The 18,656-nt window shown below is 35.6% G+C and overlaps 1 protein-coding gene across 6 annotated transcripts in view; it reads right to left on the bottom strand.

Annotated features, from left to right (window-relative positions):
- Window positions 1–10,019: 10,019 nt before the first annotated feature.
- Window positions 10,020–18,656, bottom strand: part of LOC121374983 (glyoxylate/succinic semialdehyde reductase 1-like) — a 94,835-nt gene continuing 86,198 nt past the window's right edge. For 5 of the 6 annotated variants that reach the window (XM_041502158.1, XM_041502160.1, XM_041502162.1 and 2 more), the window contains 3 exons: window positions 16,009–16,020; window positions 13,629–13,753; window positions 10,020–12,883 (listed from right to left, as the gene is read on the bottom strand). In XM_041502158.1, the coding sequence (XP_041358092.1) occupies window positions 12,809–12,883; window positions 13,629–13,753; window positions 16,009–16,020 (212 nt within the window). In that variant the 3' untranslated portion in view covers window positions 10,020–12,808. The remainder of the gene's footprint in view (window positions 12,884–13,628; window positions 13,754–16,008; window positions 16,021–18,656) is intronic. The other variant, XM_041502159.1, reaches the window with a different exon arrangement.

The raw sequence follows: 18,656 nt of genomic DNA, 5'->3' as shown, positions 1-18,656 counted from the left end.
GATTTATTCATCATCGGCTATTGGATGTCAAAAACACACACCTTTGATCAAATCATCTAATGGCTTTTTCGTATGGGCGGGACGTAGCCCAGTGGTAAAACGTTCGCTTGATGCGCGGTCGGTCTGGGATCGATACCCGTCGGTGGGCCCATTGGTCTATTTCTCGGTCCAGCCACTGCACCACGACTGGTATATCGAAGGCCGTGGTATGTGTTATCCTGTCTGTGGGATGGTACATATATTAAAAGATCCCTTGCTGCTAATCAGGATAGCACAAACCATGCCCTTTGTTGAACCAGTTATGGATCACTGGTCGGTGCAAGTGGTTTACACCTACCCATTGAGCCCTGCGGAGCACTCACTCAGGGTTTGGAGTCGGTATCTGGATTAAAAATCCCATGCCTCGACCGGGATCCGAACCCAGTACCTACCAGCCTGTAGACCGATGGCCTAACCACGACGCCACCGAGGCCGGTCTCAAATGAGCTAAATGCCGTCCCGATCTATCATAAATGGCATTCACTAATTAGATAAACCATCTATTGATCCTTAAATATACGAAAACGATTCGTTTATAGACTTTCTGGAAGCCTTATAATATCTTAATCTTCCCCTCGGGCGGGGGATGGGGGTGTGGAGGTCAGAATGACCAAATTCACAAATTCATAAATTTCTATCTCCACGTGCCAAGGAAGCTTGCTGCAAAAATGTGGTCGGAATTGGTCAAATAGTGTGTGTGTGTGTGGGGGGGGGGGGGGGGGGGTCATTTTAAAATTTTATTTTACTCTTTGGGCCCACCTCGGATGCCTGGCCCCTGTAGGGGTGGGATGGTTGTTAGAACGACCAAATTCACAAATCTGTTTCTCCATGTGTCAAGGAAGCTTCCCACAAAATTTGGTTGCAATAGGTTTTGGAGAAGAAGTCGAAATATTAACAATTTAAATGCATTTCTCTACACATGTATAATCATAGAAAAACGTCGTCAAAGGGAAAATCCAACAATGACATTCACAAATTAGGTAAACTATCTATAGACCTTTAGACATATACAGTTACAGCATTTCTGGATGTATAGAAGAAATTTTAAATGGCTTAATGTTTTTCTTGTTTTGGGCCCCACCTCTTGAGACCCTGGTAAGTCAAACCAAATTCACAAATTTGTTACACCATGTGTCAAGGGAGCTTGAAACAAAATTTGCTTGGAATTGGTCAAGTAGTTTTGGATAAGTTAAAAACGAATTCAGTTTAGATGCATATCTCTATACAACTAAAGTAGACTTCACCCCCACATTGGGGACAAAGAGGGGACCCTACATTAATGGCATTAACAAATTAGATAAATCAACACGACGGATGACACATGAAGGACGAAAACAGATCGTAATAGGTCGTTGAAGCCTTTGGCTAAAATGACCTAAAATGGATGTGTAAAATTAGGCCCGTAGGAACTGGGGTCAGATGCCTATAAATCTATGTAAATAGTTACTTAATATGTCATTGAAGCCTTTGGCTGAGGTGACTTAAAATGGATACATGTAAAATTAGGCCCGTAGGAACTGGAGTCGGAGGCCTATACATCTATGTAAATAGTTAAAAGTGTGGCTTGTGCCCTCCCTCCCTCCACCCAACTAAAGACTATGCCCCCATTACTAGAGATTCTTGTGTGCGTGTGTGTGTGAACACTATGGCAAGGCGAAGGTTGCTCGATGCCACGAAATGGCTGATTATTGGCATGCATAATACTAGCAGATATGGGGTAATCGTAATCAGTAATCGTAATCGATTACATATTTTCATGCAATCGTAATCGTAATCGATTACTTTGTTTGAGAATACCATGTACTTGTAATCGTAATCGGTTACATTGCTAATGTAATCGTAATTTATGATTACTTCCGTGATTACTACACTAGGATTAAAGTTTCAAACTGTATGAACTGGCACTTTTTTATGATTATATATTAAGCATCATTATAGCATCCTTCAATAGACGTGTATCTTTAAAGTAATAAAGTTATTACCTACTAGCAATGTAAACAAAGTATGCAAGTTAGGAAAATATTTATACAAAATAATAAGAAGGCATGAATCTATGGTTACTTAGTTTTAAATCGAGTTCTGTACACATACTATCATATTCTCCTTAACTGTTTATACCAACACCTTCCATTATGTCTGTAAATGGTTATATTATGTACCATATGTTATGTACACCTGGTAAGCTATAAAACTTCAAAGGAAATGAAGAAGGAAATGAATACGTTTTTTATTCAAATAAAACAGCGACCAAACTAATATTGAAAGAAACTAGGAGTCAGTTACACATTGTCCAATATATTTTTTTTATCAAAAGTTGTGACTTTTTTTTCTGTGACGTTTTGTCCTGTGTGTGGGTTTTTTTATGGCTTTTTACCTGCCAAGTGAATCAGTTGATTTACAAGTTGACTGAAATAATTGATTCTCCAGAAGTCACGTGGCAAGAAAGTGCTGGAGCAAAATATTTTCTGAACCAGTAGAACACTAAAAAAAACTATCCTATTCTTTTAATCTTTCTTTTTTAATTTGTGGGTTATATGACTTTTTACCAATGGTTACCTAAAATTGTAACGATTGTAGTGACGCTTTGGAGGGAGAGGTTATATATGTTAAATAACTTATTGATGTGTGTGGATTTGGCTGCCCAGTCAAGCTTACAGACAAAAGATTAAGGTTGTGCGCTGTCCGTCTGCAGTCATTAAGACAGTACAACCAATCGCATTCAACACGTTTGATGTATTGTCAAATGATCATAGTTGACAACTCGGACCTTTGATAACTGTAAACTATATGTCTTGTTTTATGTGACACTGAACTAGAGCAGTTCGGCGATTAAAGGGGCATGCTTTGGTTTCTTTTAGCAGCTTGGGGATTAACACACATGTAATTACGTTTTGTCGTTAAATATAATAATATGTTTTAAATACTCATGTAATAAGTAAAGTTTGTTTTGTTTAACGACACTACTATAGCACATTGATTAATTAATTATGGACTATTGGTTGTCAGACATTTGGTAAATTTGACACATAGTCATCAGATGAAACCCGCTACATGTTTTCCATTAGCAGCAGGATAGCACATACCACGGCCTTTGATATATCAGTCATGGTGCACTGGTTGTAAGAGAAAAAATATAAGTTGAACTAGACCACCAGACCGCTGCAGGCTTGGAGACCATGCATTCAAACAGCTCATGTGTATTAAGAACAATGCACACTTTGCTTAAACAGTCAGACATTTAAAAAAAACATCTGGTGTGATTGTCATACAATGTACATGCGTTTATACATTTTTGATATGATTTTTGATATGATGTAATAAATAATCTACAATTATCCATTATTTGTTCTTAATTAGTGAAATCAAGTGTACAATTTCATGTTGGTAACATCACCTCAAAAATAGTTCATATTTGTGAAAATGTAATCATGATTACTGGCAGTGTAATCGCAATCATAATCGATTACTTTCATTTTCCTTGTAATCGTAATCGTAATCATGACATTCTTAAGTAATCGTAATCATAATCGATTACTTTTGTCATGTAATCGCCCCGTGTCTGAATAATAGTACGTCACGCGGAGATATTGGCAGAAAATCGCACATTAACCATACTGTCATTAGTGGTTTTGATTCAAAACCATGTCCACACTAATAATGTCAAGGAGAGGCCAAGATGTGGACCACCGAGGAAGACTGATGCCCGTGAAGACCGAGTTCTGGTACGCTTTGCAAGACGATCCCCATTGACCAAGAAGCAGAGTAATAAGAACCAGATGGGGAACACACAACAGGGTGTCCATGTCCACTGTCAGAAGGAGGCTGCATGCTGCTGGGATGAGAGCTCGGAGAACAATCAGACGTCAGCTACTCCACATCACAAACAGGAGCGTCTGGGGTGGTGCGCTACAAGAGTGCACTGAAACCTAAGGACCCGGAAAAGGGTACACGGGTCGGATGAAAGTCGGTTTCTTCTCTACACAACGGACGTTCAACTCGTATGGAGATCTAGACGCACGGCCTATGACCAGAGGAACATTCTGGAAGAGGTTCGCTTTGGTGGAGGTTCAGTTATGGTCTGTGGGTGCATCTCCTTTGCCTGATCTGGTGACTGTACCGGGAACACTCATTGGGCGGAGATACCGGGATGTCAATCATGGTTTGGGACGCATGTGAGGGAGAGGGATTATCGTGTGCAAAATGTATAAGAATTAGCTCAAGGCACTTCACGAGAATGGCAAAGAATACCGCGTTTGATGATTCGTCGATTGGTGTCCCAGTTCGTGAACAGTAACATTCAAAACCGTGTTGAGGTGTTGGCTGACATTTACAGAATACGTTACCGACCATTAGGTCGTTTGTATCAGCCGTGGTGCAATAGTTATAAATTGTATGGCAAATGCTAAATTCCATGTCACTTGTTCAAGTGTTAATAAAATCATTCAGTATCTTCATGACATTATCTCTAGCAGTTTTTCTTTTCTTTCAGTAGTATCTATTGCAATCAGATATACATTTAAAAATATTTTTGGTATTCTCGTATTACGACATAGCGTGTCCGTGTCTCAGTGGGAAAAAAAAGGGTGGTGCTTAACTTTTGCGCAGGTGTATATATACTTTTTATATACGTGTATTACATACGATGAATATACTTATTAATCGGTATTATTCAACTAACTGGTATGACATTAGGCATAAAGACCAGTCTAGCATGCTCCAGCGATCGCATGCAACCCCCCCACCCCCTCCCCGCAGTAAATTCGAACAAAATGAGCTGGCCTGAAACATTTTACCATCATTCTACCCACAATATTAGTTGTAATGCATGTAAAAATGCGTAGTAATTCGTTTGCAACCATAATAGCAGTTTGGCAGTAATGCTAAAATGAATAAATGTTGTTATCCAGATTCTGGCATTTTCGTTTAATTCGTTTAATTAAAAAAAATCAGCACCCCCCCCCCCCCCCCCCCCCCCCCCCCTTTCGGGAACGTTTGTGGCCTACGGGCACATGTCATTGAAGCACCCTAAATAGACCCGCTTTGACATTTGACATTTTGACTATAAGACACATTACACGCGATCATATGATCGAACGTAATTATAACGATCTATCTCCAATTACGCCTATTCTGTGCTACCAATATTATACCAGTTAGATATTGCGTAATTGGTATGTAATGTAATAAAATAAATTATTTATTAGTAATCCCACAAATATTTGTTAATCTTTTATCATCATTGGACTACTGAAAAACGTGTATTTTCGTTTTAAAAAACATATTTGTTTTGTTTAGCAGCACATAGAGCACATCGATTAATTAATCATCAGCTACTGCATGTTAAATTCACTAAATGACTAATGGACTAAACAAAAACAAACACCTTCTGTGGTATGCTTGATGGTCGGGCATTCGGGTAAATGGTCGATATTCGTGAGAACATCCCCAAATGGACCAGAAGCCTTGCTTAAATACTTGTCAGCAGTGTGTCAGAAATGGACTAAACAAAAACAAACACCTTCTGTGGTATACTTGGATGGTCAGGCATTCCTACCAGTGATTGATGTACCAAAGGCAAATTGTCTGTCTGCATGAGAACATCCAATTTATAAAATGTCAGTATGTATACAGTGCAGTGACATTTTATAAATATTTACTTTATAATCTCCACAGTGCAGTAACCTTTTATAACTGTTTTATTTTTCCACAAGCTCCACACAATGTGTATTTGAGTAGGGTTAGGTCAGCATGGTCTCAGTTTTTGTTTTTTTCAGTGAGGTTATGTCTGGGTAGAGGTTTTTTCCTCCTGTTTTGTGAATTCCTGATTTATCAAATGAGTGTATATGAAGATTTGGATTATTAGGAAATCTAAGTGGTTTTATGTTTCCAAAACCAAAATGAACCAAATATGAATACATACAAAATGCAGTATTCTACAAATAACTTGTTTATTTATCCAACATCAAAAAATATAGTGCAATACCTTTAACCATCTCACAATACTTACTGTGTAAAACGGTACAAATTTGAAATTAACTAGTTAAAATCGGAACATTTGACAGTCATTTTGATTTATTGTGCTAATAAAATCCTGCATTTTTCTATATTGACACTGAAATTAGCATGATTTAAAAAATGTGGTAAACAATGTGATGAACTGATGCAAATTAGGCACTGTTCCACCGCTCTGAATTTGATGAACTTGTTTTGTGGGCCTTTCTGATCTGAATGGTGAAGAAATAAATTCTATTGCAATTTGTGGTAGTTTATTTCATAATTGACGAAATGATTTTACAGCATACAGGCCCTACAGGATAGAAATCCATGGGGTGGGTGTGTGGGTGGTGTATGAGCTTTAGTGGAGAAGAGGTTACAAATGATATTTTATCTTTGTGATGTTACTTGTATATACATGCAATTTTATATACAACTGATTATAGCAATAATGAGTTCATTTATTTAAATGGTTTATTAGATTGTTCAAGGCCATGATGTATTGTTTAATAAAAGTGGAATATTCTGAAAGTGTCATGTACTCTTTATTAATTGTTAACTAAATAGAACATTCTGAACGAATGATAAATCTTCAAGAATGTTCAAGAAACAGTATGATGTGACTTTAAGATCTAATTATTATCCCCTTGTGATGAAAACCAGAAATTTATACTGGGTATCACTGCACTAGCAACTTCATTTCTCATCTGATTTTCATAAAACTTCATATGTAGAAATAGGATCGTATCTTGAATGAGTTCGTCACTCTGTACCTAAGGTTAAGATCACTTTAGTAAAACTAGAAATATAACGTCACCACTCTAGCAACTCGATTTTTCATCCAATATTCACGAAACTTCATTTATAGGAGTAGGATCATGACACCTTGGAATAAGTTTGCATTTTGCCTTTCTGTGTCAAAGGTCAGCCACCATTAATAAAAATAAAAATTACATCACCTTTCTACCAACTTCAATTCTCACTTGATTTTCATGAAACTTCATATACAGTAATAGGATCATGCAACTGTGATGGGATTTGCAGCATTTCCAATGCCTTGTTATTGTTTAGTTTCTCTGTGAATACAGATTTTGTAACTGTATACTAAATGTGATTATGTATTAAATATTAAAAACTATGAGGTGTTATTTATTGGTTTCGTGTTTGAAGATTATTTCTACCATAATAGTGGTTTCAAACGTGAGTTTACTCCTTTGCAAAATCTTTAAAACACACATTTATGTTAAAAATTCTTTAGGGGAAGATGGGAGCAAAATATCAGTATTTGTAGGTTTGCCTGAATGTTGACAACTGCGTACAGTCCCTAATGTCTACACTGGTTACAAATAATGCATGGGCGCTGCATTTTGCAGTTGACAATGCAACTGTTGAAAGCAAAACATGGTGAATTTATTTCCATACTTTGTACAAATAGAAGTGCTATCACTGGTATATCAAAAGTAAGTCATGCCACAAACTGTCCTGTCCAAGGGAAAAATGCATATACAAAAAAAAAAGCTTCCCTTTGAAGATTGTGTCAGAATTTTCAATAGCTGATGAATTATTAATCAATGTGTTTTGGTGGTATTGTTGAACAACAGTACTTTAGTAAAAGAAATGGGATGGAAAGGCTAGATTGCAACTATTAAACTGACCAATCAAAACGATTAACACACTTGTTAACACATGTACGGTCAATTATGACAATGTTCAAGAATCTGGAATGATTACTTGACAGAAGTGTACAAAAAAGAAAGAAAGTGTAAATGGTTTTATTTACAAGATTAAACATCTATTCTTTATTTCTCATACATGATTACAAGTGACCAGTGAACAAAATGCATATGATTTCCGGATCTGTCATAACAAAAAACAAGTTATGGTACACAACACACCATCATCACATGTTGTACTTGCAAGCAAGGTTTGATGATCCTATATGAATTAATAAGTAAGATATGGCCTGGACAATGATTTCCTTTAATGTGCAGTAATGTGTGAAACATAGGTCAAGGTGACCCATTTATAGTATGTGATACTCTGCCATTCAAAGTTGTACTTTCATACAAGGTTTGATGATCCTATTATATGAACCGATAAGAAAGATATGCCCCGATAATGAACATTTTATACTGATGGATGTAGGCCTGGACAGACAACACACCGTATCACAATATGACCCGTCAACGGGTGTATAAAAAGGTGCTTTTCTTTATATAGCCAAGAGCTGAACAGTTCAGGCCCTTTTAAGGGCCCCTATGGGCAACCTAGGGAGACATGTCAACACAAATAGGTCCAATTAACGAGCTACTCTCGGCCTACTAAATTCCAAACCCATACGTAGCTCCCTACCTTTCCATTTAGATTGACCGTTCAAAATTGCACCTAAATTCCTTTACAAAAAATGCACACCCATTCTCTTTGGCTTAATCCTATGGGACATTCCAAATTCTATAGCACCAAACCACCCTCCGCCTGTTACCAGCTACGGTCAGACTGCTGGTGCTCCCTTGCATCTGCCAGTGCAGGCAGTCCCCCCCACCCACCCCCCATCTACCCACCCTACACCTTTCCTGTCCTAGATGGAGGAGCCGGCCGAGGCAGCCCAGGACAGGCGTGCACTACAACAGCTTGCTCTGAATGTGCACGTTAAACAATGCCATCCTATATAGCCAAAAGCACTCACTAAAATTATCATAGTATGACTGACAGCTTACAATTGTTGATGTAGCCTTCATAATTTAGTGTATAACTAGCAGTAGGGTTCTCAAGAAAACCACGATTTGGTTTCATAGGTCAGATGCCCAAAACTGGTTCAAATTCCATAAGGCAACAGAGTCTGAGAGAGCATTTGTTGTTGGGTTTTAAAATATATATATATATATATATATATATATATATATATACAGTAGAATCTCATTGGCTTGAACATTGTCGGTGCATCAAAGTCTGTTCGACCCATCGGGTCGTTCGAACCATGCATTCGGCCATTGTTGGGTGCTTCTGTAACACAAAAATCAATCGGACAACCTCGCATATTTCCATAAAACCAGCTTGGGCGAGATGGTCCGATCGACTCACGAGCAACGTGACGGAAATAATTGGCTATTGTTTTGTGTGTGTGTCACCTTACGCCAGGACTGCTGCATCAAATACATTGAGTCCAGTACCGTAATTAACACGTCCGTGTTTCTGTCTGCTGTGTCGAGCTGCTTCGTGATCACAAGTCGTTTATAGTGGCTTTTCAGGTTGTTTATCACGCCTTGGTCTGTGTTTGACTGGTTGTGTTAGATGGCAAAATTATCAGCTCAATAGTTTTCAGACCTTTCAGTTTAGGATGGGCGGGACAATTATGTACAATCATGGCTATTTTTCTACTATTACGCTGCATCTTTTTATCCAGCCTAACTAACCATCGAAAAAACATAGATAGACTGAGCTGTTCGAGCTAAATATGTTTAATTGTACAGTTCGGACCAATAAACCGGTTCGAGAGAAAGCTTCCGTCGACCCCAGGGGTATTCGACCAATCAGCACCAAAATAAAAGTGTTTAATAGAGATAAAAATCGGGACTTTGTTCTTGGTTCGAGAATACCACTAGGTTCGACTGTTGGGCTTTCGAGCCAATGAGATTCTACTGTGTGTCTATATATATATATATATATATATATGTATGTGTGTGTATATATATATATATATATATATATATATATATATATATATAGACACACACACTCTCACACAAATGTATTAATATTAAAAACATTCCATTTTTTATTTAATGTGTAGCTGATAAATGATGGTATAGGTGGCAATAAGAATGTTATATCCAGGATATTGATGTTGATGGACCCATAAACATTAAAAAAAAATATGTTTGGCCTAATATTCTTCTTTTTAAAAGACTGATAAATTAACAACTTAACAGAATGAAGATATAAAATCACTATATGGTAAATAAAATAAAAATAAAAATAAACACCAGTTGAAATTGCCAATACATATTTACTGGTCGTAACTACGTTTTCTTGCATGAACTTGCCAGACTGTTGTATGAATCAGTTTAACATAACTGTGACCTGTTAGCAATGTGTCATGCTATTTAACATACAGGAATCAGGCATATTATACAATGCATGTCACACTACTGGTTATGCTAAAATCTATCTTACACATTATGTTTGCCATCATAGAGATCTAGACTACTCATAATTTGAAAATATTTATGACATACTTATAATTTTTCTTATTTGTGAAAATGAGTTAAATGTTTAGTAGTTGACATGCAAACTAAGCAGAAAGAAAACAAAACGCTGGACATGTCATTCACATAACTATTAAAACAATTATAGACAATTTTAGACTAACATTTACAATGTCTCTTTTTTCAAGATATCAATGTCCAAAATGTATGGGATGAAATATAAGATTAAACAAGCCAGGTTTAAACACAGCTGAAAGTAATCAATACAGCTTCTAAAGACACAATGGAACAAATTTATTTTAAAAAGAAACATTTATTTGTGATTTGATGGACTTGTTTTACATGTGCACAGAAGTATTAAAACGTCATGCTATTTCAAAACATTACAAAGATACCAGTGACGTGTATGTTTTTCAGATGAAGAAATGAGGCAACTACTGCCTAAATGCTGCAAGTTCAACGATAAACTTTTCAGAGCTATACAGAGGGAATGAGAACTCTTAACAAGGGACATCTTGAATCCTTGGGTTCCATCAAGCTCATGACTGGTTATTTCACCTTAATAATCTAAAGCATCCCTCTGTACACGACTGGTGTAACAAAGGCTGTGGTATGTACTATCCTGTCTGTGAGATGGTGCATATAAAAGATCCCTTGCTACTAATCGATAAAGAGTAGCCCATGAAGTGGCGACAGCACGTTTTCTCTCTCAAGATCTGTGTGGTACTTAATCATATGTCCAACGCCATTTAACTGTAAATAAAATGAGTTGCGTGCGTCGTTAAATAAAACATTTCCTTTCTTCCTTTCCTCTGTACACGACATGCAAAATCTATACATTTAATCACAAAGTCGAAAATGGATAAACTATCCATTTCAAATTATTACCTATATGGGCAAGGGAAAGAAAAAAACAATTCTTCCCCTAGATACGTTTTTACGTCATAATCAGTGCTTCACTATAGGCTTTGACGTCACAACTGTTAGGCAACAACAAACAACCGTAACTATTTTTTATCCATTCATGTCAACAACCAACTTACGTCACAGCTACGACGCATTGCTATGTCTTGTTCTCAATTTGCAAACTTGTTTTCAATAACAGCATCGTTTGAAAATCTTCCATAAAATGATAAAATTAATAATGGGTAATAAATAGAATACCCAACTCGCTACTCAGCAATACCGTTTATCTAGCACTCATAAACATAAATTTACGAGTGCAAAATAAATAGTATTGCCGAGTAGAGTATTCTCTAAATATGCTATTTAAAAAAAGGATTTTCATCATATCAAAAGGAGCAGAACTGCATTAAAAGGCTTGGGATAAAACTCAAGGACTTAGATATAGTTTAGGGTGATCACCAACCTGTTCTCTCTCACTGCTCTGTATTGCACAACATCTCATTACATTCCTGCTAGTCTACTGGATCAGTCAGCAGTGAAGCTTTTCTAACATTGCATACGGGATTCGACTGGATTTGTAACTTGTTGTTTTAAAAGTACTAGTAGCCTATGTTTTTGGTGTAGGTTTCTTATATGACATCTCTCAGGGGTGGGTCTTGTGGGGGTGCATGGACTTTGGTTCATCCTTGCGATGACATTTAAAAGTTTTAATTGTACAATATGTTTCCTATCACACAATACCACTAAATTGTAGTTCTTTGGAATATTATTCTCATTACTTAACAATAGTAATAATGGTCTTGGATTACCATTATGTCAAAACATAGTTTCTTATTTTCTAAATAATGAAAACTTCCCTGCACAGGTAATATAAAAACAGTTTGGCAAACAAAAAAAATGCCTAAATTAAATATAAATGCAACCTTGTTTACAACTGTAAATCATAAAATATTCCTAAGTATAAATATTTGTGAATTTACTGGCAATATAAAATGCTATTATTTCACAATGCTGAATTCTTGAATTCACAGTATTATTGTAAAATATCAGAATCATAAATCAGCTGACTGTGCTTCATTTGTATGTCATTAATAAGTATATAATCAAAACTTTACTAACATTTCATCATTTACATAAGTACATAAGTAAATGTTCTATACAGACATATATTGTCATACAACTTTAAATCAGAACTTGATGTTTTTTGTTAACAGACATAAAATCATTGTTTAAAACAGATGTAGTGAAATTCAAGTAGATGCAATAGTCTGACCAATATGTTTCATCTTCATAACAAAAGCTATACAAAAATACACTGATCGTCAAAGATGTTGATAATGTTTTGACATTTCGTCGAAACAGTCACTTGTTAATGATCAAACACAACTGCTTGTTTTTTTTTTCTTCTCACAATGCCTTTTAAAATAAATTACAATCAAGTGCTGCAAAGAAAACACGATCTTTAACAAACTCAAACAATGACTGATAAATGTGACTACCATGTTTCTTGCAGCACTGAAAATAATAACCTCACAGTCTGTCAGACCAGTTTCAAATATTTGTTCTACAAGACACCATTTCAAGTCTGTTCCCATGCAATGTCGTGTGCACACAGAAACACCCAAGTCCTGTCCATGTCTGTAAACCTCAACATCGTGATGACATCATACCGAGCAAGCCTTAACCACCGCTGCTATGTCACTATCTCCATACCCCAGTCTTCGCGCTCGTTTGAACATCTGTCAAAAAAAAAAAAAGAGAGAAAAAAAAAGAGGTTATTAACATAATATATTTTCACATAATTTTTCACAGGATTTTACTATAATAACTCGGCACATTTTAAACTACAGCTAACATAAGGCAGAAATGAAAATAGGTTACAAATTTTTTTAAAGAGATTTTAATATTGGTAGATGGGTACTAAAATTGGCACTAGGGACAGGGTTGTTGCACAATGGCAGTCCCTATTCACAATGGATGCAAAGCCAAAACCATATCATACGTGTCATACAGAAAACATGGAACATTTTTGATAAACAGCAAAAAAAATGGAAACACTGTACAAATAATAAAAAATCTGAAGTTTGGAATAAATCAGAAAACTTACATCTCAGATGAGGTAATCTTATTGTTCCCGTATGCTTACGAACCATATTTTATTATCACCAAAAAGTTATTTTGAGAACTTCTGTAAGTTAGTTTTCATCTGTACAGTTTTAGCTGAAATTGTCTATGTGATAACAAAATACTACCAAATTCCTTCATGACCAACCCAATTTCTAAAAAAAAAAAAATCTTTCACTGTTGTAATAGTATGTTTTATCTGTTCTTCACAACTGTACATCTCTATGTATTAGTTTTAGTCAACTTACTCAAATATTTATAACCTGTATTTTTAACAGTATTTTATGTCTGGCTATAAGGGTTATAAAATACTTGATGTAATAAAGAACCTACAGTGTGCCAAGGTTCTCGGTTACAAACCTCATTAGCTGTTGCTGCCACGTAAAGTGGATGTTCAGCTCGGTCACCCAGGGTGAGAGCAAGACGCAGATCCTTCTGCTGATGTTGTAATGGGAAATGTGGATCAAATTTGTTGTTCGCAATAGCTGCAAATAATATTACATATTTAAAGATGTTGCTAACTAAACCAGGGTTCAAGCTATACTGACAAAACAGAAGAAGTCACTTCTCCCTCCAAATGATTTAAGAAGTGCAAAGATTTAGGGATAAGTGTTGCAATACTATCTACAGTCTTAAAATTAAGTCTTAAACAAATATTACATTATGTTATACATGAACATGACAAAATGTAAATACATTTAAAGGAATGCTAAAGCAAGGGTTTTGGACTGGTGTGCATATTTAACGATACATAATGCACATTATTGCTTAATATCAACAAGTATAATCGGATAGTTATTTAATAAAACGGTTAAATGTGACGGCTATTATATATAACGGTCGCAGCCATTTTGTACCATCCCAGTGGAAACGCCCTCTGGCGAGCTGGTGGTTACGTAATACCTAACGTGTCACGTCAGGAATTAGTCTTCGAACTGAAGAAACAAAACATACCTGATTTTTTGCGGATGCATCGCAGTGTTCTTTAATAATATCTATCCCAGTAACACAGCAACGTGTATATGTGGTTTATTTTTCAATACAAAATAAACCACCATTGTCAAAGTGTTGAAATAACTGTATTATATTTTGTACATAAATTAACCCACGTACTGAAATAATAGTCGGAGTGTTTTCTTGCTTAATTGGTCTTTTCTTCCTGTGGCCTGTACCTGTGGTTCTTGATTGGCAGGTGTATATTTAGACGGTCGCTAGACACACTGAAAAGACGTGCCCTCTTTTATTAAGATCACAGGGTATTGTGTGATAACCTCAAATCGTAATGGACTTTACCAGCTTTATTACTGTAAGTAATTCTGTAAAACACTTGATTAAGTAGACTTTCCCATCTAAAATCACAAAACTGACCAATTGCATAGTCCCAGAGCAAAAGAAAATTATCACTTGGGTATCTGAGTGGTCGTTTTTACTCGAACGTATCCTACCAATAGGCCTAATAATATGCATTTTTTCTTTGGATTTTTTAAAAGAAAAAAATACTATAACTCCATTTCGTTATATTGATGCAAATTGAAATATATTTAGTTAAATAGTTTATTACACTATCAAGTCATTTATGTTGTTTTACAAGTCAGGTTGATGAAAGCGAAGCGCCTTGTCGTAAATTAGAGCATTTGTTTACACTGTGCATAATAGACAAGTTGGACCTGAGCTGACGTCACTTCGCCCCAAGCTATACCACCAGACGTCACAAAAATGAAACAAAATGGCTGCCCCCAGTTAGAAGGAATAATCACGTTTTTTTTATTAATTCTAAAATTACACGTTTTTCATTTGTTAAAGTGTCAGTATGTGTTGGTGGTCCGGGTATGCATCTTTCCAACACATAAGGCTCTTGTTGGAGTTTAGTCTACCTTTAATTCTTTTTAAATTCAGGGCTTCTAAAATTTGTATAAAATCCACTAGCCATGGGGTCAGTGATTTAAAAAATTTACTAGCCATGATTAAGAATTCACTAGCAAAACTTTACTTTAAGTTAATAGAATTTTACTAAATAATAGTAATAATTTTACATATGTCAGCTAAAGATGGAGATAAAGCTTAAAAACGCTAACATTTGGGTGTTTGGGTGGGAGCAGGATATTCATAATTACAAAATATACTTCAACTGCAACATTTAACAATTTGTTTTTCACTAGCCGTTGGGCATGGCAATTGTAGTTATTTACTAGCCCAACATTAAATATCATTAGCTACCACAATCTAGAAGCCCTGTAATTAATCTAATGCATATATAAATTATTAATATTAATTCATTTACTTCTTTAAATTTTTCTATTACTACATGTATGCACTAATAACGTATTTTATTTGTCACAATTCAGGTAAAAATAGTACCAAGCACTTACAGCTGCAAGTACTTATATGAAAAACAAAATGTTCTTTGCAACATCATTTCTATAAATCTGTTCACAAATTATACATTTGGAAATCTTTGGACATATTCAGAATTTGAAGATAGTTAACTGGTTTATGTGTCTGTGTGTTGCCCTCAAAACCAACAAGATAGATTTGCCCTCTAGCATGTTCTAGTTTGATAGTTAAAAACGCTTGTCTTTATCATTTCTGACATATCTTCTCATTAAAGAAATCAAGATGGCAAAACTCAAAAGAAGAAACTAAAATTATTCTTTGAATTTTGTTCTTCAAAACTTTATGTAGCTACCCATAGGTGTATTAAAATTAAAAAAAAAATATATAAGTATATATATATACTTACCATTCACGATAGCTGAAAAATACAAAACAATTCAAATTAAAAAACTTGGGCTGTACACCATAACATTACATATAAAAATATTTTTTTTATCAACATCCCATCTGACTTCAGAGACTCATTTCTTCCTGAACACCAAACATAAATTATGTCTCCAACTCTTGAATTAAACTGATTAATTCAAAACTGTTTTCTCACATAAATAGCAAAACGTCCCAATTGACTGAAAAATGACTACTACACTTTTCTATTCCAACAGACTTTTACGCAAGAATTGTTTTTTAAAAGAGTCCTGTGTCTGGTGGGATTGGAAAAATTAGTGCAGTTTAATCCAAATTCAGATGAGTGTTTTAAGCTACTGAATGATGCAATGCCATTTGCTTTTAGGAATGAGCCTATGTTTGATACCACAAAATGCCTGGATAAATCGCTGTCAAGTCATCTGCTGCATATTCAATATCACCCACTTTAAACAAATATGTCAAGAGGAGTGGTAAACAGTTCACCTAAACTTAGGGTAGTGATGCAAATTACTTGTCTAAAATACAGTGAAATCAGTGTACAGATATTAAAAGGGGGCCGCAAAAATGTCCGGTTTTGAGGGAATTCCGGTTTACAGAGGGTCCGGTTTTGAGCGGTTTCACTGTATATAGCAAGGCGAGTTATTCCTGTTTTATTTTCCTGCTTTGCTTTTATCAGACAAATAATATGTCATACATTTAAATAACAAACTATTTCTCTTTGAAATATGACAAAAACTAAAACCAGCTACTGTTATTGACATTTTACATGGATTAGAAATAGATCTAACTGTTTAAAGACCAGACTTAACTTAAAGGTAGGGTCAACTCAAACAAGAGCCTTATGTGTTGGAAAGATGCATACCCGGACCACCAACACATACTGACACTTTAGCAAATGAAAAACGCGTAATTTTAGAGTTAATAAAAAACCATTGATTATTCCTGCTAACTGGGGGCAGCCATTTTGTTTCGTTTTTGTGACGTTTGGTGGTGTAGCTTGGGGCGAAGTGATGTCAGCTCCTGACCATCTCCTGTATGTACAGTGTAAACAAAAGCAGTAATTTTCAACAAGGCGCTTCTCTTTGATCAACCTGACTTGTAAAACAACATAAATGACGTAATAATATAATCAACTATTTAACTAAATATATTTCAAGTTGCATTAACGGAACAAAATGGGGTTATAGTATTTTTCTCTGTTAAATAATCCAAAGGAAAAATGTACACTATTAGGCCTATTGATATGCTACGTTGGAGCAAAAACGACAACCCACGATACCCAAGTGATAATTTTATTTTCTATGGGACTACATAATTGGTCAGTTCTGTGGTTTTAGATGGAAAAGTCTACTTAATCAATATTTTTGCAAAACTATTTACAGTAATAAACCATGTCCATTACCATTTTAGGGGTGACAGGTAATATTCCACAATACCAGTATGTATTTTTGTGTCTAGACAGTGTCAATTAATTGGCTCGTCTGGTTACCAATCAAATACACACCTGCCAATCACGAATCACAGGTAGAAGCAACTAACAGCATAGACCAATTAACTAAGAAAACACTCCGTGTATCATTTCAGTACGTAGGTTAATGCATGGACAAAACATTGTTAATTATTTCGACTTGTTGTGTAGCCACTTTGACAATGGTATTTTATTTTGTATTGAAAAATAATATATATAGTGCTGGATATACTTATTGCTGGCTTACTGGGATGTGTATTATTACAGAACATTGCAATGTATAACTATTTATCATCCCGCAAACACCAGGTAGATTGTGTTTCTCTAGTTCTAAAGCTCATTCCTGATGTTACGCATTAAGTATTACGTAACCACCAGCTCGCCCAGAGGGGGCGTACTCACTGAGATGGTACAAAATGTCGGCGCCCGTTATATATAATAGCTGTCACATTTAACCGTTGTATTAATTAACTATACGATTATACTTGTTGATATTAAGCAATAATGAGCATTATGTATCGTTGAATATGCATACCAGGCCAAATGCCTTAATTGTTCCTTCCTTTAAGGTTCTTACTACATGCTATTTGTATGGACAAGACTTTGAATTTTTATAAGCATGGGCCAAAGTGAGGAAGGTTCCAAACATAAAAAAGGAATACAACCTCAAATGCTCTAGAGACTGGGGACCATTTAACAATTCTGCAATGTTCTGGGGGTTGCTTCAAAGACTCCAATTATGGTGTACTAGTATTCAAAGATTCGACTCACAAACATGATAAACCTTACACAAAGATGCTGCATTAATGTCAATGATTGTTTAAGGTATCCTGTCTATGGAATGTTGCATATAAAAGATCCCTTGCTACTAATGGAAAAATGAAGCGTGTTTCCTCTCTAAGACCAGTGTTCAAGATTAATGGTATCCCGATATCCCAGGGATACCAGAATTTAATTTTGGATACCAGACTTCAAGAACCCAGTATCCCACCGGGATACTATATAATACTAAATTCTCAGGTGGGATACCAGATTTTGAAATGTTAGTATCCAACTGGGATACTGCTCAAACATTTTAATCTCGAACACTGTAAGACTAAATGTCAAAATTACCAAATGTTTCACATCCAACAGCCGATGATTAATAAATCAATGTGCTC

The sequence above is a fragment of the Gigantopelta aegis genome, chromosome 6, assembly GCF_016097555.1.
Source record: "Gigantopelta aegis isolate Gae_Host chromosome 6, Gae_host_genome, whole genome shotgun sequence".
Taxonomy (NCBI): domain Eukaryota; kingdom Metazoa; phylum Mollusca; class Gastropoda; order Neomphalida; family Peltospiridae; genus Gigantopelta; species Gigantopelta aegis.
The sequence above is the reverse complement of the archived record's forward strand: the minus strand, read 5'-3'. Positions and strand labels throughout refer to the sequence as shown.